Source organism: Chiloscyllium plagiosum, unplaced genomic scaffold (assembly GCF_037043375.1).
Source record: "Chiloscyllium plagiosum isolate Xiang-an unplaced genomic scaffold, Cpla_swu_hap1 HiC_scaffold_5, whole genome shotgun sequence".
NCBI classification, from domain to species: domain Eukaryota; kingdom Metazoa; phylum Chordata; class Chondrichthyes; order Orectolobiformes; family Hemiscylliidae; genus Chiloscyllium; species Chiloscyllium plagiosum.
This window is the reverse complement of record NW_028270143.1, coordinates 70,901,138-70,924,227: the sequence shown is the minus strand read 5'-3', so window position 1 is coordinate 70,924,227 and position 23,090 is coordinate 70,901,138. Positions and strand designations below refer to the sequence as shown.

The 23,090-nt window shown below is 39.5% G+C and overlaps 1 protein-coding gene across 1 annotated transcript in view; it reads right to left on the bottom strand.

Annotated features, from left to right (window-relative positions):
* kcnh8 (potassium voltage-gated channel, subfamily H (eag-related), member 8) overlaps nt 1-21,342 on the bottom strand; it is a 452,253-nt gene extending 430,911 nt beyond the window's left edge. The window contains exon 1 of the mRNA XM_043690211.2: nt 21,266-21,342. Within this exon, the coding sequence (XP_043546146.2) occupies nt 21,266-21,341 (76 nt within the window). The 5' untranslated portion in view covers nt 21,342. The remainder of the gene's footprint in view (nt 1-21,265) is intronic.
* Nucleotides 21,343-23,090: the final 1,748 nt, after the last annotated feature.

The following is a 23,090-nucleotide window of genomic DNA, read 5'->3' as shown; positions in this document are numbered from 1 at the left end:
CTCCTAATAGTCCTAGAAATGTAGAAGAAAGGATTGCGAGGATGATTCAAGAGAAGAGTGAAAGTAATAGGGTGGTTGTTATGGGGGACTTTAACTTTCCAGATATTGACTGGGAAAGCTATAGCTCGAGTTCGTTAGATGGGTCAGTTTGTCCAATGTGTGCAGGAGGGTTTCAGGCCGACAAGAGGTGGGGCCATACTGGATTTGGTTCTGGGTAACGAACCAGGCCAGGTGTTAGAATTGGAGGTAGGTGAGCACTTTAGGGACAGTGACCACAATTCGGTGACTTTTACTCTTGTGATGGAGAGGGATAAGTGTGCACTGCAGGGCAAGAGTTATAGCTGGGGGCAGGGAAATTATGATGCAGTGAGGCATGACCTAGGATGCGTGGCTTGGAAAAATAGGCTTCAAGGCAAGGGCGCAATTGATATGTGGAGCTTGTTCAAGGAGCAACTATTGAGTGTCCTTGATAAGTATGTACTTGTCAGGCAGGGAGGAAAGTGTCATGTGAGGGAGGCGTGGTTTAATAAGGAATTGGAATCCCTTGTTAAATGGAAGAGGGTGGCCTATGTAAAGATGAGGCGTGAAGGTTCAATTGGGGTGATTGAGAGTTATAGGGTAGCCAGGAAGGATCTGAAGAGAGAGCTAAGAGCAGCAAGGACGGGACATGAAAAGTCCTTAGTTGGTAGGATTAGGGAAAACCCTAAGGCTTTCTATAGGTATGTCAGGAATAAAAGAATGACTAGGGTAGGAATAGGTCCAGTCAAGAATAGTAGTGGGAAGTTGCGTGTGGAAGCTGAAGAGATTGGGGAGACACTGACCGAATACTTTTCATCAGTATTCACTCAGGAACAGGACATTGTTGCCGATGTGAATATTGAGTTACAATTAATTAGAATGGACGGCTTTGAGGTATGTAGGGAAGAGGTGTTGGAAATTCTGGGAAGGGTGAAAATAGATAAGTCCCCTGGGCCTGATGGCATTTATCCTAGGATTGTCTGGGAAGCAAGGGAGGAGATTGCAGAGCCATTGGCCTTGATTGTTAGGTCCCGGTTGTCTACAGGAATAGTGCCAGTAGACTGGAGGATAGCAAATGTGGTTCCCTTGTTCAAGAAGGGGAGTAGGGATAACCCTAATAACTATAGGCTGGTGAGTCTCACTTCTGTTGTGGGCAAAGTCTTAGAGAGAATTGTAAGGGATAGGATTTATGAACATCTGGATAGGAATAATGTAATCAAGGATAGTCAGCATGGTTTTGTGAAGGGCAGGTCATGCCTCACAAACCTTATTGAATTCTTTGAGAAGGTGACTAAGGAGGTAGACAAGGGTAAAGCAGTAGATGTGGTGTATATGGATTTTAGTAAGGCATTTGATAAGGTTCCCCATGGTAGGCTACTGCAAAAAATACGGAGGTATGGCATTGAGAGTGAGTTGGAGATTTGGATTAGGAATTAGCTGGCTGGAAGAAGACAGAGGGTAGTAGTTGATGGTAAAGGTTCATCGTGGAGTGCAGTTACTAGCGGTGTTCCGCAAGGATCTGTTTGGGACCATTGCTGTTTGTAATTTTTATAAATGACCTGGAGGAGGGGCTAGAAGGTTGGGTGAGCAAGTTTGTGGATGATACGAAAGTCGGTGGAGTTGTTGACAGTGAGGAAGGATGTGTCAGGTTACAGCGGGATATAGATAAGTTGCAGAGCTGGGCAGAAAGGTGGCAGATGGAGTTCAACGTAGGTAAGTGTGAGGTGATTCACTTTGGTAAGAGTAACAAAAAGACAGGGTACTGGGCTAATGTTCGGATACTTGGTAGTGTGGATGAGCAGAGGGATCTTGGTGTCCATGTACACCGATCTCTGAAAGTTGCCACCCAGGTAAATAGTGCGGTGAAGAAGGCATATGGCGTACTGGCTTTTATTGGTAAAGGAATTGAGTTCCGGAGCCCTGAGGTCATGTTGCAGTTGTATAAGACTCTGGTGCGGCCGCATCTGGAGTATTGTGTGCAGTTTTGGTCACCGTACTATAGGAAGGATGTGGAGGCACCGGAACGGGTGCAGAGAAGGTTTACCAGGATGTTGCCTGGTATGGTAGGAAGATCGTATGAGGAAAGGCTGAGGCACTTGGGGCTGTTTTCATTGGAGAAAAGAAGGTTTAGGAGTGACTTGATAGAGGTGTACAAGATGATTAGGGGTTTAGAAAGGGTTGATCATGAGAACCTTTTTCCACGTATGGAGTCAGCTATTACCAGGGGGCATAGCTTTAAATTAAGGGGTGGTAGGTATAGGACAGATGTTAGGGGTAGATTCTTTACTCAGCGAGTCGTGAGTTTATGGAATAGTCTGCCAGTAGCAGTGGTGGACTCTCCCTCTTTATGGGCATTTAAATGGGCATTGGATAGGCATATGGAGGATAGTGGGCTAGTGTAGGTTAGGTGGGCTTGGATCGGCGCAACATCGAGGGCCAAAGGGCCTGTACTGCGCTGTAGTTTTCTATGTTCTATGTTCTAAATGTGGAATCATATGCAATATTAAAAATAAATTGTTTCATATCTGTATGCATAACTTTTCGCCCCATTTGGGTATTAGTGGGGAACTTTTAAAGGATTAGTATGCTGATTACCAACCTGCTTTATGAGCACAAACACGTCCTGGAGTGGGATTGAACCCAAAGGCAGCACTGCCATTTCTTGAGCCATAAGGCCTCCCTTTTTTAAAGGAAAAATTTGTAAACTATTTGAGGAATTGCCAAATATTATTGCTACTGATGTATTCTATATCAAATCAGTGTGTTCGGATAGAAAGAAACACAAACTTATTTTTGCATTCAGAATCAGTAAACAATTAAATGGAGGAAATACAACTCATCAAGTGAATTAAAAGGTGATCGCTGCCAAAAGATGCTTAAGATGCACATGAGATATCCTGAGTAGCTGTCAATGTTGCATGTCTCATCATTAATATGTCAGGGTGTTCCTGCACTTGATGTACGATCCTGATGCCTGTAAATATTATAATCAGTCATTCCTACATTTGTAAAGCAAATGGTGTGCAAGCAGTTAGTAAGCTGGTTGAAGCAATTTGGCTACTGGAATATTTTGGCTTTCTGTGTTATTGATAGTTTTGGCTGAGTTTTACATGATTTTGAAAGTACAAAACCTTTGGACTACTCATATAAAACAAAAACTTCAGATGCTGGAGATCTGAGGCAAAAACAGAAACTGCCGGAGAAACTCTTCATTAGTTCTGAAGAGGAGTCACTGGAATCAAACTGTTAACTCTGTTTTCTCTTCATGGATGCTGCCAGACCTGCTGAGTTTCTCCAGCAGTGTATATTTATGTTTTGGACTACTGACTCCCAGGAGAAGCTGAAGTGACTTTCTTTGCCTCTTACATGAAAAGTAACAGAGGTTAAAAGCCAAAAATACCAAAGGAACCCTCTTTCAGCCTCACCAGTGGGGCTAGATTAGTTTATGGGCTACTGACAAATTTGATCCGATGGAAATTAGAAAGCCATATCCAAGTTTCAGAAAGAGATCCGAGAATCCCTACCTTAAAAATCTGCAACTTTATTCTGGAATGTATTTTATTATCTAACATTAATTAAAGTTAGTTTATATAGATTCTCCGTTATGACAGTAAGAAAATTGCCTCTGATTAACTTGTGTGAGCATATCAAATCTGAAAGATATCAGAACAAAGCATTTAAGGTCCATTGCAAATCTAACCAGAATCATACTGTGCTGGCTGAGCATACCTTTTCTGGGTCAACTAATTTCCATATAATTTTGCAGCTCTCACTGCAGTTACTTCATGAAGGAACATAGAGCTTATTAGACTTGAAAGACTAAAAACTAAGTGGCTGAATTGGGGGTGGGGGTGGGTGGGTGGAGGGAGATAGGTTCTTGCACATGATTGGAAAGTTTGATGAAGACATTTAGATTTGTTTACAATTTTACTCAAGGTTGAACAGGAAGAGAGACAAAAGTAGTCAAAATTAAACAAAATAGAAAACCAAACAGACAGCAAATTGTGGAGTCTGGAGTACATGATAGAATGGCATTTCTCCAGCAGCACTCCATTTTATGGTTGATGAAGTAGATACTTTCTCCCCACCCCCACCCTCCTCTAGCTTATCTCTCCACGCTTCAGGCTCACTGCCTTTATTCCTGATGAAGGGCTTTTGCCCGAAACGTCGATTTCACTGCTCCTTGGATGCTGCTGTGCTCTTCCAGCACCACTAATCCAGAATCTGGTTTCCAGCATCTGCAGTCATTGTTTTTACCACTATGCAATAGAAAGCAGACTTGACAGGATTTATCCTTTGTTGGCCCTGTTAGGTTCCCTCCCCATGCCTGCAATAAATTTGAGACAGAAAACGAAAGTGGTGAAATTAGTTTCAGTGGCCTGAGCAGTGATGTACCAATTTGAGATTAAGTATGGATGAACCCAGGATTCCTTATGACAATCCAGTTAAGTCCAGTTCTGTCTGGGTTGCTGGGTAAAAAGGTTCAATAAGTCCAATATAATCTTAGAATCTCTATAGTGGAGAAAGAGACCCAATTGGCCCATTGAGATTGCAATGACACCCCAAAGAGCATCCCACCCAGAGCCAGCACCCCATCCTAAAATCATGATCCACAACGACCATGACAAATCCACATAACCTGCATATCTCTGAACACTACTGGATAACTTAGCAAGGTCAATCCACCTAAACTGCACATCTTTGGACTTTGGGAGGAAACTAGAGCACCCAGTGGAAACCCACACAGATATGGGGAGAAAAACATGCTAACTCCATACAGACAATCGCCCAAGGCTTGAATTGATTCCTGTGTCCTGAATGCTGTGAGGCAGCAGTGCTAATCACTGAGCCAATATATGCCTCCCATGATGTTCCATAATTTGACAATCCTCAAATGATCCTCTTTCCTCACTCCCAAAAACATAATAATAGCTCAATTTCCAGAGCGAAACGCAATGTCCACATTTCAAGAACATGTGCAGAACCAGAAACTTCACAATAAAAGCTTGATACAAAATACAAAAAACATTTACAAAGCATCAAAGCAAATATTTTGTCTTCCTTGGGCCTTCTAAGCATCTACAACTGCTGATTAGCAATGCTGTAGTATGAAATTATTGATGAATGATTCCAGATCTGGGACACCAGCCAAAAACCAAAGGAGAACTCTATTTGGTATCATCTGAAACTCCATTTCTATATTTAATGAAGTTCCCACTTCTCACCATCTGGACATTGCTATATATTGATATGACATTCCCAAAATACGTATCATGTGCAGTAAAGGAAGAGCTCAAGTTGCAGATTTATGCAATATTTTACTGTTACCCCTAATTGCAGATATTTATGGGGCATAGCAGGGATGAAAATTCCAGCTCCATTGTTAACATATACATTGCAAATCATAAATATTTTTTTCTCAAATGCTAGTTACCAGTGGCTTACAAATGATTTGTATTCTAAGATAAATAAATCATGAAAATAATAGTCATAGTAGCTTTTTGACATATGTATTCATGACTGAGGACCAATGCTTCTAATAACATAGTGAAGCATTAATTACCCTACCATTCTTCAACCTGAATATAAATTGTTACGACAGCATTATTGTTTTACTTTACATGTTCAGGAGTAGCTGTCATTCTAAATCATAAATCAAAATGATACTTTAGACCAATCATGTTGCATAGAGAACATCAAGCATCAACTTCTAAAGAGTCTGAAATAAATCTGTGCATGCATAAAATGTGCCCATGAGACCTGAAGGCATAGCAGCAGAGGTAAGCCATTCAGCCCATTGATCTGCTCTGCTAGTCAATGAGACCATGATGATCTAACAAGCCTCATCTCTATTATATTTTTTTTTTCCATGTAATGATTTCCTGACTGATTAAAAATTTGTCTCAGCTTGAATATATTTAACGACTGAACCTCTACAGCCCTCTGTGGTAAAGAATTCCATAGATTGACTACTCTCTGAGAACAGAAATTCTTCCTCATCTCTGTCTTAAAAGAACAACTCTTCACTCTGAGACTATGTCCTCTGGTCTCTATGCTACTAAATCACCTAAGAATATTATATGTTTCAGGGTTTGGTTGCATTGTTGCATTGCATTTGTTGTTTTTTCCCCCATAAATGTTGTTAAATTGAAACATGGGAAAAACATGGAATGAAAAACATTTTTTTAGTTCATCACTGTTTATCTTCTTTCCTTGACATAAAATTAGGAAACATGTTATAACTAAATGAGAACACCAGGAATTAAATACAAGTTGGACAACTGACAATTACACTGTACCAGTATTCAAAACCACTTCTTAAAATGTATCCTTTTGATTATAGAAAGTGATTTTTACAATTTAGCATTTCATTCAAATACAAAACACACTCAGAATTTACATTCATACATAGTTAACTTTAAGTTATGAGTTATTTTCTACAAGTCACATTGTAACCTCTATAACCATGAATAAAATCAGCAAAGAGAAATAGTAAGTTGATGGGAAAATACGCACATTAGTTACTACAAAAGCATATGAGCTGTGATTAAGGTTATTATTTTAATAATTCCCTATCTACATTCTTAATGGCAAGAGGAATACTAATTGCTTTGTATTCAGGCATTTTAATATGACATTTCAAGTTTGAATTTTAAATGAAAATGTTTTAAATTGACTAGCATTAAAATACAATTTGCATTATAATGTGTAAACATTTCAGGAAGAATTGTAATGAAAAAATATTACAACAGAGAGTAAAATTTACATGAGAAATGTAACTTGAAAGACTCGTAATTCAGAATGTTTATAGGACATGTATTAGCCTATTATTAGACAAATTGACTGCATTAAACAAATTACCTGATTGGCAAAATAGGCAATATTAATGCTCACTAAAAGGACAATTTCTTGAAACAGTATCAATGTACAGAGGAATCTTGATTATCCGAATATTGATTATTCGAATTTCAGATTATCTGAAGAAGATTTCAAGGTCCCGCAAAAACATTACATCAAAGAGGTAAGTGGATTCGACTTGCCTATACTGAAGAACATCTGAAAATGCTGGCAAAAGCAAAGAAATACAAGCAGCTCAAGCATCAGCAACTGGATATTATTTAAGTTAGGATTGTTACACAGCCCTTTGCAAAAGTAAGTGTTTACATTACTGTACAGGCATTCCTGTCACTTTACCAGGCCATTCATTAAAAGAAAGGCCGAGAATGTTTACGCATGCGCGAGGTGGTACTTCTGTCTTTAGATCACAAGACTGCATTCCCGGAGACTGACAAATGATGTTGCGATCGTAGAAGCTGTTAGGGACTTTGTTTAATGCTGTTTTCACCAGTCCTTGTCAAATGCTAACCAATGCTGCATTTTTAAAAAAGCTTTCTTGTGTTATCATTGCTTTATTTTGATCATCATGTAAAATCTGTGTCCTCTTGCATTCAATACATTAAAATTATAAATTTAAATAAATTCTCCAGTAGAGCATAGGCTTAGATCAGCATGGCTTCCCTTGCTTGAGGTAAAATTGATTATCTGAATAATCAATTATCTGAATGAAATACAGGTAGAAGATCCTTTATCCGAAATGCTCGAGACCAGCTGTTTTCCAGAATTCGGAATTTTTCGATTTTCAGAATGTGACAGTTTAATGGTGAAATTTTTAAAAATCTTACTGAAGAAGCAGATTTCTAACTAAGAATGTGCTTGGCCATGCTTCCCACCCTCCCCACATGTCGCATCTGAGTGACACGCATCGAGTGGGTGTCGACTTGAGTTAACTGTTTGCTCGCCAAACAACCTTGTTAATGAGAAAAAAAATACACAAAAAAAACCTTCAGATTTTGGAGCTTTTTCAGTTTTTGGATGTTCTATCTGTAGTAACCATCCATCTCGTTCGGACAATCGAGATTCCTCTGTACTCAAAAATATATAAGCATTCCTTATGCAAAAACTGAAAATTCCTATCTGATTAATATTTGTAGAAGCAATTTGTACCATTGAATCAAGTACTGGAATGCATTCTGAGTATATTTATTGTAGGTGTAAAAACATTATTTGTATATGACATAATTTACCAGAAAGGTTACTTTTTTTTTAATAATGTGCCAATCTGTGTTGGTTCACAGAACTGAATTTTATAGTGACCAAATAAAATCACAATGCATATTATGAAGCTTACTACAGCCACTTAATATGTTGATTATTTAGATCCAACTAAACATGATTTTATTTCTATCATGGTCACATCAGAAGATAAGAACAAAGTCAACAAGGCTCAATTAAGACTTATTTATTTTTTACCCACTGAGTAGTAACTGTATTTAGTAGGTTATACTAAACTCTTTAAAAAGCGTCCAAATCAATGTTTAAATCTAAACGTTCTCTATAAGAATGCAAACAATATGTGAATCATCAAACACTCTACCGTGCACAAGGATCTTCACCCGAAACTCTGTAATTCTCTCCCCCAAACTGTCTGCCTCTCCACTTTTCTCTCCTCTTTTAACATCCATTTTTAAATCTACTTCATTGACGAAGCTTTCAATCAAATATCTTATATTGTTTTTGCTTTGTGTCACATTTTATCTCATTTTCATCCTGAGAAGTGACTGAGACATTTTGCTATATTAATGTGGCAATATAAATGCAAGATGCTGTTATTGTTGACAAAATGAAAATGTCCCTTGAATAACGTAACAAGACAGAGTCAAACAATACAAATTGCTCTTTGGCATTATGACATATCATGCTAAATTCAGTGATATTATATTCCCAAAACAAGTGAGACAAGAATGTGATGTGGTGGCAAGGCTACAACCTGATTTTTCTATTGGTGTTCTCAGTTTTCAGGGCTCTGCTCCAACCCACCCGGATTTAGTCATATTCAGAAGTATGCTCTATTATTCCATCTTGGATTTCTACTGTTGGCTTTTATGCCTCAGAGAATAAAATGCTATTTTTTTTTTCAAATAGGTTTTACATTGAGTTATGTAGTTACAGTATCCTTACAAAAGAGAATTAAAAACAAAAATACAAAAACAAACGACTGAAAGTAAAAGCTTGACAATTTGGCATTTAGCCACACTTATAAGCAATGTTTTCCTATATGTGAAATAATTGCACATTGTACATTGGAGAGTGCAAGCTTACAAAAAAAGTAGCTAGAATTTTTTTCATACTAGACTTGCTTATGCTTTTAGGTTGTCAGTTCAAATTTATCTATTTCACTGCTAAGTATCCTGAAATATTCATGAGAACATAGTGATATACAACAAGAATGTGCAATATTATTCCACCACTCACCTGATATTGTGCTACAAGGTTTATCAAAACTACCAATATTCTGATGGCCAGAGAGTCCGACCTGTGTTGACTAGAAACAAAAACAGAAATTGCTGGAAAAGCTCAGCATGTTTTGCAGCATCTGTGGAGAGAAATCAGAGTTAACGTTTTGGGTCCGGTGCCCCTTCCGCAGTTCTTTCGGTTTTTCTCCTGTGTAGACTAAGAATTGTGCATTGGGACCATGCAGAATCCTACACGCGGCTGATTCTATGGAAATTGCTAAGGAAATTGAATTTTCCAATGGGCAAATCCCCTACATCTGGAACACTCCGAAAGGACATAAGACCATAAGATATAGGAGCAGAATTAGGCCATTTGGCCCATTGATTCTGTTCCACTATTTGATCATAGCTAATATGTTTCTCAACCTCATTCTCCTGCCTTCTTCTCACAACCCTTGAAGAGAAGGAGAAGTAGTGAAGTGGAGAATTCAGAGACATTCACCTTGTCTAAGCTAAACGTTACTCAGAATAACTGTTAAGCTGATCCCCTCCTCAGCCCCTCGTCCCATCCCTGACTCACCTCTGATTTCTCTGCCCATTATACCTTCCCTGACTCCTTAGAATCTTGGACTCCTGACAAATACCCACACTAGAACCCACCTCCAACCCAACACAATTCCAACTCCCCCAACCAATCCTGTTTGAACCTTTCCCATTCAGACCCAACAACCCCAGTTGCTCATCTGAACAACCCAGACCTAACACTGCTAACACCCTTTTCCAGTCAGACTTAATACCCCCAGGGGCCAGTCTGAAACCCTGAGGGCACAGCATAATAACCACCCCCACCTCCCGCCCCAGATCCAACACTTCCTTCTCCAGTCGCCTAATCCTCTTCCAAATCACATCCACAACTTACTCTAAGCACGCCATCAATTATGTGGCACTCTACCCCCACCTGCCTGGAACCTTTACATTCTTACCCTTTCATATCAACTCGTAAGCTGTCTGGCTGTGCTTCTGAACAGTTAAATCATAGAACATAGTACAACACCTGCTGATTTCCAAACTAATTCCTTTTGCTGCTGAATTTAGGCATTCTGGAAAAGTTTAGAAACAGGAAGCCTCTGCTCATGAGCTTGCAGTGCAGAAAGTGTTTAAAGGTAATTGCATACATTTTAATCCAATTAGATAGTAATAATGTTTCTGACCCTGTACAAAATATCCATTTGATTCATTCAACACAGATAAGAGCAAACAGTAAAATCAAGACAAAGACCCAATACAGTCTTACAATGATACGTACACAATGCTCATTAACCATACTACGAAAAGGTACATGAAGAGGTGATTATACGTAGTCATTGAAAGTTGGTCGTGAGTTTTAGGGCTGTAATTCAGTTCCAAAATAACCATCAATGGAACCTTAATACTGACTTCAGTTATATACCTCCATGAAGTAGTTGTTACTAGAAGTTCTAAGAAAGAAATTCTGCTCCAAAAATCAGATTGTAGATCTTTTCTTCAACTATTCACTTTTGGAATACTGCGTGCAATTCTGCTCTTCCTCCTATTGGAAGGATGTTGTGAAACTTGAAAGGGTTCAGAAATGATTTACTAGGATGTTGCCAGGGTTGGAGGGTTTGAGCTATAGGGAGAGACTGAATAGACTAGGGCTGTTTTTCCTGGAATGTCAGAGGCTGAGGGGTGACCTTTTAGAAGTTTATAAAATCATGAGGGGCATGGTTAAGGTAAATAGACAAGCTCTTTAACCCAGAGTGGGGCAAGTCCAAAACTAGAGGGCATAGGTTTAAGGTGAGAGGAGAAAGATTTAAAAGGGATCCAAGGCAACTTTTTCATGCAGAGGGTGGTGCGTGTATGGAATGAGCTGCCAAAGAAAGTGGTGCAGGCTAGTACAATTACAATATTTAAAAGGCATCTGGATGGGTATATGAATAGGAAGAGTTGAGAGGAATATGGGCTAAATGCTGACAAATGGGACTAGATTAATTTAAGAAAGTAGGTCACATATATAGAAGAGATTACTGCAATGGGTCGTGGAAAAAAGTTCTTGAAACATATGAGGCTCAGGGTTAGGATCACAGTATTCATTTACTGTGATAGTTGGACTAGTTGGACTGAAAGTCTTCTTCAGCCAGAAACCATGTTATTATTAGAAATGTAACACTTGTGGTTCTGTGTGATTATTGGTCCAAGAAACCTTTACAACAATGATCACAGCTGTTGCTATAACAACGTTGATCTGGGAAGTACAGTACAGACTGAAAAGATAGGGCAGTGACAAGAAGAGAAACCAAATGAGAATCGCAGAGAGAAAATCAAACAAAATGAGGGAGGTAAAAAGAATGAAAGAGTGGGAGACAAGCAGAATGACAACTACATCAACAGATGCATGACTATTTTACACTTTTCCATGACTAAAACCACTCCATATCAGCTAGTGCCATTTACAATTCAATAAAACTCAAGGAGCTTCCTTATCCTTAATCATTTTCTTTGCAGACTACAGATCCAAGTGTCTTTATAGCACTTTTCCCTTAATCCTGGGATTGGCTATGAGGGGAGATGTTTGTTGCTCTTCCTGCAATGAAAATGCCTTTGAGGTAAAGTGTCAAATTATTTCCCTCTACAAATGCTAACAAGATCGGCTGATTGTTTCCACCACTTGCTGTTTGTTATTCAGATTTCTAGAAGCCAGTGTTTCGCAAGAGCAAACTTTTACAGATCCTTTTGCCATTTAATCTCACCTACCATCCATTCCATCACTTTTCATCTTCCCTTTTGTTCCTTTTCCCAAGGTGCCTCATCTTTCATTTGCTTCTTTATAACCTCAAATATTTCTAGTTTCTCCTTTTCTTAAGAAGGATCACTGGACCCGAAATGTTGATTCTGCTTTTTCTCCACAGATGCTGCTAGACCGGCTGAGATTTTTTCCAGTAATTCCTGATTTTGTTTCTAACTTCTCCTAGTCCTGACAAAAGCCATAGATCTGAAATGTGAACTGTTTCACTTCCCATTGATGCTAGCAGACCTGTTGAGTATTTGCAGTATCTTCTCTTTTTGTCCTGCAATATATTGCTTTTGTATCGAGAATAACAATGTATTCATCCAAATTACTCAAGAAACTAAACTCTCAATGAATTGAATGGGAGGGATGTTTGTCATCTCTCTAGTTAATAATTGTCACCAAATCTTGTTCAATCATTATACAACTCGAAAATTGATATTTTTTCCCCTCGGAGAATTGAAGATAGATCCACAGTTTGCCTTAAAAATAATCGGAACACTTTTGTGGTATGGTGAGGAAAAGTACAGTACTTGACTTTGTGTAGCAAAATTTAGAGCTACCATCTGTGAAATTGACAAAAATGGAATCTGGCCAGTGCTTCTTGTGTAGATAGTTAAATGCCAGCTCTTTAATTACCTATGGGTGGTTACCTACAGGGGAGCTGATAGGTCCTCCAATGACCCCCTGTTGATGTCTATAAAAAGGTAATTAAAATCCTCAGTTTTACAATCTACAAGAGTGTCTCTTTTATAGTTAGCATCATTGTCAATTTCACAGATGATCGCTCTGATTTCAGTTACACTGCAAGTATCACACACACATCATCAGATCAGAAAACTATAGAGCTAGCCATTCATCTGCTAAAGAAATAAGAAATGAAGACATGACTTCACAAAGTTGCCTCTCTAGGCATCTTCTCTGAAATTTCATTCATGTTTCAACAGCTAATCCATTTCAAAGTGCCTGTATATGGTATCGTGAACAGACTGCAGGCTTCAAAACTCTGATATCAGACAAAAGTGGGTCCTCAACCTCCATTTGCTGGTAACATTTTGCTGCATTTTATCCTAATTGGCTGCCTGCAGGTCCACTGCACAATTAAGAACTACAGGCAAACTTCTGACACTGCCAACCCAATCAAAGGTGATATCCAAAACTCATGTCATCATGTCAACTCTGTAATTTTGCATAGAAGCTATGATTGTAGGTAAAGAGTTTCTTGTGGACGTTTCACACGATTGTTATGAGACAATGTATCCAAACTCCCATTCAATTAACATACTTCTGGGTCTTCCAACATTTTCCTGAAATGAGGCTCAATTTGTTATCCTGTCTGTGATCCTATGACAAGTATTGAGCACAGTGGGGTAGAAATTCATTTTGGGCTGTACAACAAAATTGGTAGTATCTCAACAGCTACCTTCAAAATGCTTTGTCTAAAATTAAATTTGTTGAAGTCCTTTTTTTTTAGCATTTATTTATTCACAGGATGTGGGTGGACTATCAATTATTGCCGATCCCTAATTGCCCACAATACAGTTAAGGGTCAACATCTTGCTGTGTTCCTGAAGTCACATGTAGTCCAGACCAGATAAGGACAGCAGATTTTCTTCCCTAAAGGATATTAGTAAATAATAGTGAAAATTGTTCTTTTTCCCCAACAATGGGCACAGTTTTTTTTTATTGAATTCAAACTCCAGCATCTACCATGATGGGATTTGAACCCAGGTCCCTAGAACATAAACTGAAATCTCTGGATTAGTTACCTAATGATAATAACATTTAGGCTTTCGCTTAGTGAGGAACATCCATAATCAAGGCAAATGGGTGGATTTAAGATACAAGTCAGTATTGATCTGATGCAATCAACATAACAGTGAGTAGTGAGATTGAATAGCCTATCTTGATTCTAACTTCCTATACTTGACGGCAGCCAACACAATAATGTCCAATACAGAGAATCACAGCACATTCTCTAACTGCAGCTCAACCAACCTTTCATGCAGAATTCACAAATTTTCAGTAGATTTGCATTTACTTGTTTCAATTACATAACGTCTTTGTGATTTAACCTGAGGGTCACCATACCACAAGGGGAGAGGTTGACAGTCCTTCATGGTAACTTCAGCCAATGAAAGAATCAAACCCACACTGTTAGAATCATGCTGCATCACAAACCAGTCATTCAGCCAACGAAGGTAACTGATCCACCAAACCTGTTCTAATTATAAATCTTGGTGTTTGCTGTACCATTTCTTTCCAGGCATTGAAAGCACTGGCTTACTTTGCTACTTTGTAAGTCTAGTTGATGTAAAACTCTTCTATAAATTTTAACTGTATTGTCTGTTTCTATTCTTGTCAGAAAGTTTGAGAAGTTTACTTTTGATTTTACCATCTAGAATATTAATGCAGGTTCAAAACAAAAGGGATTCAAGCAATGACTCATGTGGGCTATACTTTATTCCTCATTAGTAATTTCTATTTTTCTTCTCCTAACTAATTTTTACCTATTTCTGCATTCTACACATGAATTATTTTTAACGTTTTTAGTCTTTAGTGGAACTTTGTGAAAGACTTTGAAGTCCAAATAAACTGTCTTAAAGGCTTTTACCATTTATGCATATCTATATTATGTGTATTTATATTGTGTATATCTATAAGATTATTAAAGAGCAGCAAACTATGTTAGGCATGATTTGTATAATCTAAGTCCATTTAGGCTGATTCCAGTAACCTCCCAGAATGGTTTTAATGAATTTATCCTTTTACTGATATTAAGCCAATTTACCTGTAATTGACCAGGCCATGCTGGTATCCATTTCTAAATGTATTATATTTGTTTTCTTCTAGTCCAACATAAAGTCAACAATGGCCAAAGATTCCTTTCGAGTGGTATTGGGTGATCACAAAATTCCCTACCTTATCCTTCAACGTCCTAAAATGCATACTGTTTGGCTAAGGGGATATGAAGTCTTAAGTCACTTTAATTCACCAAGTAATTCTTCCACGTTGATCTCAAAATTCCTTCATACTCCAATGTTATTACTTTTTAGCTTGAGGGCACCACTGGCAAGACCAGCTCTTAATACTCATCCTGCTTGCCATATGCAAATGGTGATTTGCCTTCTTTTTGAATTGGTCTAGTTAATATGGTGAAAGTAATTCAACAATGCTGTTAGTTAGGAAGATCTCAAATTGTGACTTCAGCATGGTGATAGATGTTCAAGCTGAATAATGTATGACATGAAGCTGATGTTCTTCTGCAACTATTATCTATGTTTTCCTACATAGGGTTTAGAGTTTTTTAGTGCTGCTAAAAATGTGTTGGCAACTTGTTGCAGAACACTCAATGCATAGCAGACAACCAAAGAACGCCAGTGGTGGAAGAGTGAATGTTATGAGGTCTTTATCAACAACACAAATTTGTTCCGGATTGCGTACAGCCATTGAGTGCTGTTACACATAAACACAGTCAACTAACTGGGGACTCTTCCAACACACTTCTCCATTGTATCTTATGGTGGAGAGCTCCAACAGTCCAGGAGCATATTTAATGATGACACTGTTATTGAATGTCAAAGTGACCTAGTTAAGCTCTCTCATGTTAGAAATGGTCATTGGTTCACATTTGCGCAGCATGTAATTTGCCATTTATCAGACCAATCCCTAATGGTATCCAAGCTTGCTGAGCATGAGCTACTTAATTATCTGAGAAATTGGAAATCGAACTGAACATTGTGTAATTCATTAGCAGGAAACCTCACATTAGAACTTGGAATGAACGGAATGTCTAAATGAGGCAGCTGAATATAGTTTGGTCTCCAATGCTGTCCAGAGAAATTAGGGGATCCCTGTGGCATAGTGGTGGCATCTCTACCTCTGAGTCAGGAGGTCTGGTTTCAAGCTTTTTTAATTTAAAAATTACACTCTGAGAATTAGGGCCCTTGGGATGGAATGGTACAGTCCCTACTGCTCCCACCTGCTCCAGGTTGTATTGTAAGACATACAGACAAGTTCATTAAAAACATTTACAAACTGAGAAATTCTACAGCAATATCCATATATTGAGGTCTTTGATCTCACACAATTACATTTTCTTTTCCTGCCAGATATAATTTCAGCCACTAGAGGGTTTTCTCCATTCATTAAAATCCTGCTTTAATGTCAAGAGCTATCACTGTCACCTCACCTCGGAAACTCAGCTCCCATGTCCATGTGTACACCAAGAATTTGATTTGTACTAAATCCAAGTGATTTTGGCAGAATCTGAACTGAACATTGGCCAGCAGATTATTAGTGAGTAAGTAAATCAAAATAATCAGTTCTGAAGAAAGGTTACTGGACCCAAAATGTTGACTCTGTTTGCTTTCTGCAGATGCTGCCAGACCTGCTGAGTTCTCCAGCAATTTCTGTGTTAATGAGTAAGTATTGTCTTAAAGCACTGTTGATTATTCATTCTATCATTTTGCTAGTAATTGGGAGTAGGCCAATAAGATGAGAATTGATAGTTTATTTTTGACTTTTTGGGTTTACTTTTCTGTCATGCAGCATGTTGTTACGATATGGAATGCTATATCTGAAAGTCTAATGGAGGCAGATTAAACCAGAGCTTTCAAATTGCATTTGATAAGCATCTGAATAGAAAAGAATGCAGGTTTGTGATAAAATGCAGAGCAGTGGTTAGCAGAGAGCTGGAAAGACCCTTCCTTTATTTGATTAGTTGAACACTGGCAGGGTGATGACCAGAACTATTGGTTGTATGATCGCTTAGCTCAGTCTAGAGAATGCTACCTTGACTCTTAACTTCACCAGGTTGGCACCTGATTTTCAGATGCATCAGGTTCTGTGCCAGGCCTGATCTCCTGTGGCTTCAGGGTGCTGGATGTCTGAGAAATATGTTGAGTCATATTGTTCCAGATTATCATGACAGATTCTGCTGCTGCCAGTGGCTCCCAGCATACCCTGGATACCCAACATTGATGTGATAGATCTGTTCTTAACCTATCCCATTTAGCAGAATGCTCTTGCCATGTGACATAATGGAAGATATCCATTGTGCAAATACCATGCAGAAGTCAATCCTACTAACGCCACCATGGACAAACACACGTATAACAGATTTATGAGTTTAAGATTAAAAGTCATGGAACTAATCTTAGTGATAGACAAAAAAATACAGTAAAGGAGTATTTTTGGAATACTGTGTTCAATTCTGGTTCCCCTGCTATAGGAAAGATGTTGTGAAATTTGAAAGGATTCAGAAAAGATTTAGAACATTGAAAAGTACAGCACAGAACAGGCCCTTTGGCCCATGATGCTGTGTCTAGGATTATTCCGAATCTAAAATAAAATAACCAAACCTACGCACCCCTCAATTAACTGCTATCCATGTGCATGTCTAGCAGTGGCTTAAATATCCCTAATGACTCTGCTTCCACCACCTCCGCTGGCAACGCATTCCATGCATTCACAACTCCCTGCGTAAAGAACCTACCTCTGATGTCTCCTCTATACCTTCCTTCTAATATCTTAAAACTATGACCCCGTTTGCTAGTCAATCCTGCCCTGGGGAAAAGTCTTTGGCTCTTGACTCTAGCCAAGCCTCTCATTACCTTGTATACCTCGATCAGGTATTTCTCTTCTTGCTTATCTCCAGAGAGAAACGTCTGAGCTTAGTCAACCTTTCTTCATAAGACAAGCCCTCCAGTCCAGGCAGCAACCTGGTAAACCTTCTTTGCACCCTCTCCAAAGCCCCCACATCCTTCTTAAAACAGAACTGGACACAATATTCCAAGTGTGGTCTCACCAGGGTCTTGTAGAGCGGCAGCAAAACCTTGCAGCTCTTAAACTCGATCCCTATGTTAATGAAAGCCAAAACACCATATGCTTTCTTAACAACCCTATCCACTTGGGCGGCAACTTTGAGGGATCTATGCACTTGAACACCAAGATCCCTCTGTTCCTCCACACTGCCAAGAATCCTGTCTTTAATCCGATATTCAACATTCAAGTTTGATCTTCCAAAATGCATCACTTCGCATTTATCCAGGTTGAATTCCATCTGCTGTTTCTCAGCCCAGCTCTGAATACTGTTTATGTCACGCTGCAGCCTGTAATAGCCCTTGATACTATCAATGGCAACTCCAACCTTTGTGTCATCTGCAAATTTACTAACCCACCCCTCAAACCTCCTCATCCAAGTCATTTATAAAAGCTACAAAGACCAGAGGCCAAAAGCAGAGCCATGTGGAACACCACTCACCATTGACCTTCAGGCAGAATACTTTGCATCTACAACCATCTCTGCCTTCTGTCAGCCAACCAATTCTGAATCCAGACAGCCAAATCTCCCTGTATCCCATCCCTCATGACTTTATGAATGAGCCTACCATGGGGAACCTTATCAAATGCCTTGCTGAAGTCCATATACACCACATTCACTGCTCGACCTTCGTCGACCTGTCTCGTCACCTCCTCAAAGAACTCAATAAGATTTGTGAGGCATGACCTGTCCCCCTCAAAGCCATGCTGATTGCCTTTACTCATCTATGCTTTTCCAAATAGTCATAAATCCTATCCCTCAGAATTCTTTCCAAAACCTTGCTGACCACAGATGCACGACTGACAAGGATGTTGCCAGGGTTGGAGGATTTCAGCAATAGGGAGAAACTGAATAATTTGTGATTATTTTCCTTGGAGTGTTGGAGGATTAGGGGTGACCTTACAGAAGTTTCTAAAATCATGAGGTGCATGGATAGGATGAATAGTCCCAGGGTACTGGAATCCTAAAGGGCATAGGTTTATGGTGAGTGGTGAAAGATTTAGAAGGGACCTTAGAGGCAACTTTTCATGCAGAGGGTGGTGCGTACATGGAATGAGCTGTCACAGGAGATGTTAGAGGCTGTGCAGTTATAACACTTAAAAGGCATCTGGATGGGTACATGAAGAGGAAGGATTTAGACAAATGGTTGCAAACGGGACTAGATTAATGTAGAATATCTGGTCGACGTGGATGAGTTGGACAGACGGGTCTGTTTCTGTGCTGTACATCTCCATGACTCTATGACTCCATGAGTACCAAACCTAACCTGAAATAGGATGATAAATCGTCAGCAGGAAATTTGCTTCCTCAAGGACAGCAAATTTGTTTCTCAAAGGACAGAGATTTCATGAGTTCGAGAGTCAAAACTGATGACTGTATTTACCATACACCATCTCGTGACCTTAGTGAGTATGATTATGTCAGGATATTGTTTGATGCGTGTATGGAATTATTATTCAAATAAATGCTACCAGCAGTTTTTCCTACCAAATATTATACTGGGGAATACCAAATTTGCATTCATGAGTTTTAAATGAAAAGTTTAAATATCATGGACATGTTATCTGTGATTTCTTGTTATGTATTTCCATCAAGAAGGCTTCATTTTGGCACCCATACATTTGGAAAAATCAGCCCTCTGTTGTAATCTATCCTCTGCCAATGGGTAAAAGGAAGCTTCACAGAATTGCTCAGACTGTGACAGACTGTACAGTAATGTACCATAGTGTGAAACAAACTGTTTAATATCTTATATCAACAAAATCTCTACAAATGGTTTCCATACCATTCATTTCTAACATAATACTGTTTTATTACTTTATAATACATTCCTGATATTCTAATATTTCCACTTTTTGTTTTAACTTTGTCACCTTTGATGTATTATTGTACTATTTCTTATTCTTTGAAAAATGTACATTTTTTGCACCCAGATGTGAAGTCACATAATGTCCAATTATTTGTCGGGTGCAGTAATATTAAACTTTATCACTTTATTTAAGATTATAGAACGTAATTGCAATAAATAGGTGTATCCCTACGACAGTATTTGATGCGAGAGTTTTACATTATTTAATGCGTTAATTCCTTTTCTCACTCAAAGTATTCTGTCCTGAGGAGCTGACTAAATGCGTTGCGGGCAAAAGCCCTGATGAAACGTCGATTTTCCTGCCCCTCGGATGCTGCCTGACCTGCTGTGCTTTTCCAGCACCACTCTAATTTAGACTCTGGTTTCCAGCATGTGCAGTCCTTACTTTTGCCTAAATGCGTTGCGGGTCTAAATCTGGTTCATAAGTATCAGAGCCTCAGTATATTCCGTTATTAAAACCGGACAAGAATTTAGAAGGCCGGATTGCAAAACTTGACGGTTACGTAACATTTTAATTAACTTTCGAACACACTAAGCCTGGGGTTCACCTCGGTGAGTTCTTTGTACAAACAAGCTTAAATCGATTATAAGGTATGATGAAAAACATACTGGGAAAATCTTATAGTTCAAAATTATTAGACTGTAAGGTCCAGAGCCAAAGAATGTCAAACCCGCCTACTTCTCAGCGGCACTATCCCTTTAACAAAGATAATCAAACAGGAGTTTAGCAAATTCACCTATCTACAGAGTAGCCAATGAACGATCTCTGAGCATTCAAGGCTAATTTTAGAAAGTCGGTCGGTGGTAGACCACTCGCCGCTAGATGTACATTCAACAATATCGAGAAGGAATGTTACATGATAGCTTTGGAGAAGAAATTTGTAAAAGATAATGACGGCTTTTAAAATGCCTGACAATAATTCATGCCAAGAGTTGCAAAACTGCAGTTAAACTAGATCGACCAAATCAATCGACATTACATCCCAGTCGAAATGATTGGGGAGGATGTCAATGTCTCCTGTCTCATCAAACCTCCCCTTGTCAAAGTATAAAACCTTAACACGAATTGAGTTAGCGTCGGAACCCGAGACGGGATTACAATGAGTGTAACAGAACAGCTCCTGGGACAGACAGTCATCCACAATTCGGTTGCAAAGAACGGAGCTGAAGGTTGGAATCTTGGACCCGTCCCTCACATCTCATCATCTTGCCGCTTCTTTCAGGATACCCTCCCATCCTCATTAAGAGAAATCCTTTGTAGCGACGCGCTTTAACAAGCATCACCCAGGAACAAGCTGTTCACATTCACCTCCTAAAGGCACTGAGAGCCAGGACTTTACTAACTTCTCCCAGTCCTTCAGCAGCGTTCCCTCTTCATTCCTGCATCCCTGCACCTTCAGAACTCCTCACATGTGCAAACCAGAACTGAGAGAGAGAGCAAAACAAAAACTTACGTGTCCCATCAAAGCGCGTTGCTATGGTATCCAAGAAAGTGTTTTGTGGCGCTAATAATCCTTTCATAACAGGCATTTTTCTGGAGCGGTGTGAAATTCCCCATCAAACTTGCGCGGCTGTGTTGGAGCACGGAGCGACGGAAGGATGAGAGAGGACGAGGAAAGCTCCCGCTCAATGAAAGCGCCTTCCACTCACAGTGAGAGAGCCAGGGCTGGGGGAGGAGGAGGAGAGAGAGAGCAGCGCCTCTCTCTCTCTCTCTCACACACACACACACACAAACAACCGCAGCCAGGCTGGAGAGACTACAAGCCAGTCACGACCACGAACAGCGGAGAGAGATCACCACTAAGGGGACAAAAGGAGAGGGAATGTCACACAAAGCTGAGCCAGAGCAGAGGAAATGAAATGAATGTCCAACTCGGATCTAGCATTAACAGAAAAATAAACATTTTGAACAGATCAGGAATAGATCCAATTACGTTCTGGTGTAGTCCCTTTCTCGGGAGATGGCCCTATTAACATTGACACTCAGCCCCATTATCTAAACTTGCCGTTGGCTAGGCTGACTGGAAAGTGTATATAGCAGTCCCCTGGGAATTCCTGTCAGCGAGAAAGCCTAACGCATGCAGCTTTGACGAATTACTGACACCTAATTTAGCGAAGTGTGGAAGGCGAAGTTGTTGTAGTGTTGGGGATGACTCTCAGTCACTCACCTTGACAGAAACAGCTCACTCTCCTTTGTTAACCATGAATATTTGTACATTTTACCAAATGAGGAGTTGGGACATCTGTGGAGTTTATTGTATAGAACATAAACCGTGGTCGCAAGTTCAAGCAGCGAACATGTGTTATGTGTAATCGAAAGTATTAAACTAGTCATTTCATACCATTCAGTCAATCGTTTTAGACGGATGATCGGCAGGATGAAAGGGAAATAATTTAAGATTGGCCAGCCAGTCAAACGATAGCAATAAGACTGCCACACCGTTATTAAAAGATCAATCCCTTTGGGAATGGAAAATGCAGTGTGTCAAAGATGTTGACCTTCTCATGTATTCTGATGAATTTAAAATGGCTGAAGCAATCTTCTGCAAAAAAAAGCTAATTTCCAACATTGAGAAGGCTGTGTGCTAGAATCACTCCTCTGTCAATCCTGGCCCATACTTTACATGATCCCAACATCAGAAATCAGATATCTCATAGACAGAAAGCTGCTGAAGCTGAGGTAACTCCGGGCAAAGATTAGGCATTGAAAGAGAATACTTCGCGATTATCTATTTGACAGTGACCGTGCAACTGCTGCCGGTGTACAGCTGGACCTCTTCTCCAATGCATGTTATTCCATCTGTAGGAAACAAAACGAGAGCAATGTACCGCGCTGCTCCTGGAAAGGTCGACCTTGAGCCAAGGTTTCAGCCCATGACCAGAACCTATCAGCATCAGCTCTTGCAGCACACCATCTCTAACTCTCTAAACTGACAAGACCTCTGTAAGCGTTGCAAAAGCAGTGTAGCCTTTGGCAGTCTTCATGCATGTGTGTGAACGAAGAAGAGTAGATTTGTCCATTAGATTGAAAGTCTATAAAGGAATAGCTACTCTGATCTACACACCAGATTTGCATTGGGTACTAAGTATCGTTTCCATCATTTGCACTTAAACTGCCTTTGAAAGTTTCAGATTCCAGAATAAAATGCCATGCACTGAGGTATTCACCTGAGATAACACGCCATACCATTTCAGGATAATCACAGCTCAGCTGGGCTGGTGGCACAGTCAAAATGCTTGACACTTGCTTCCTAAAGTGAATCTTCTAAGGACAGCTTG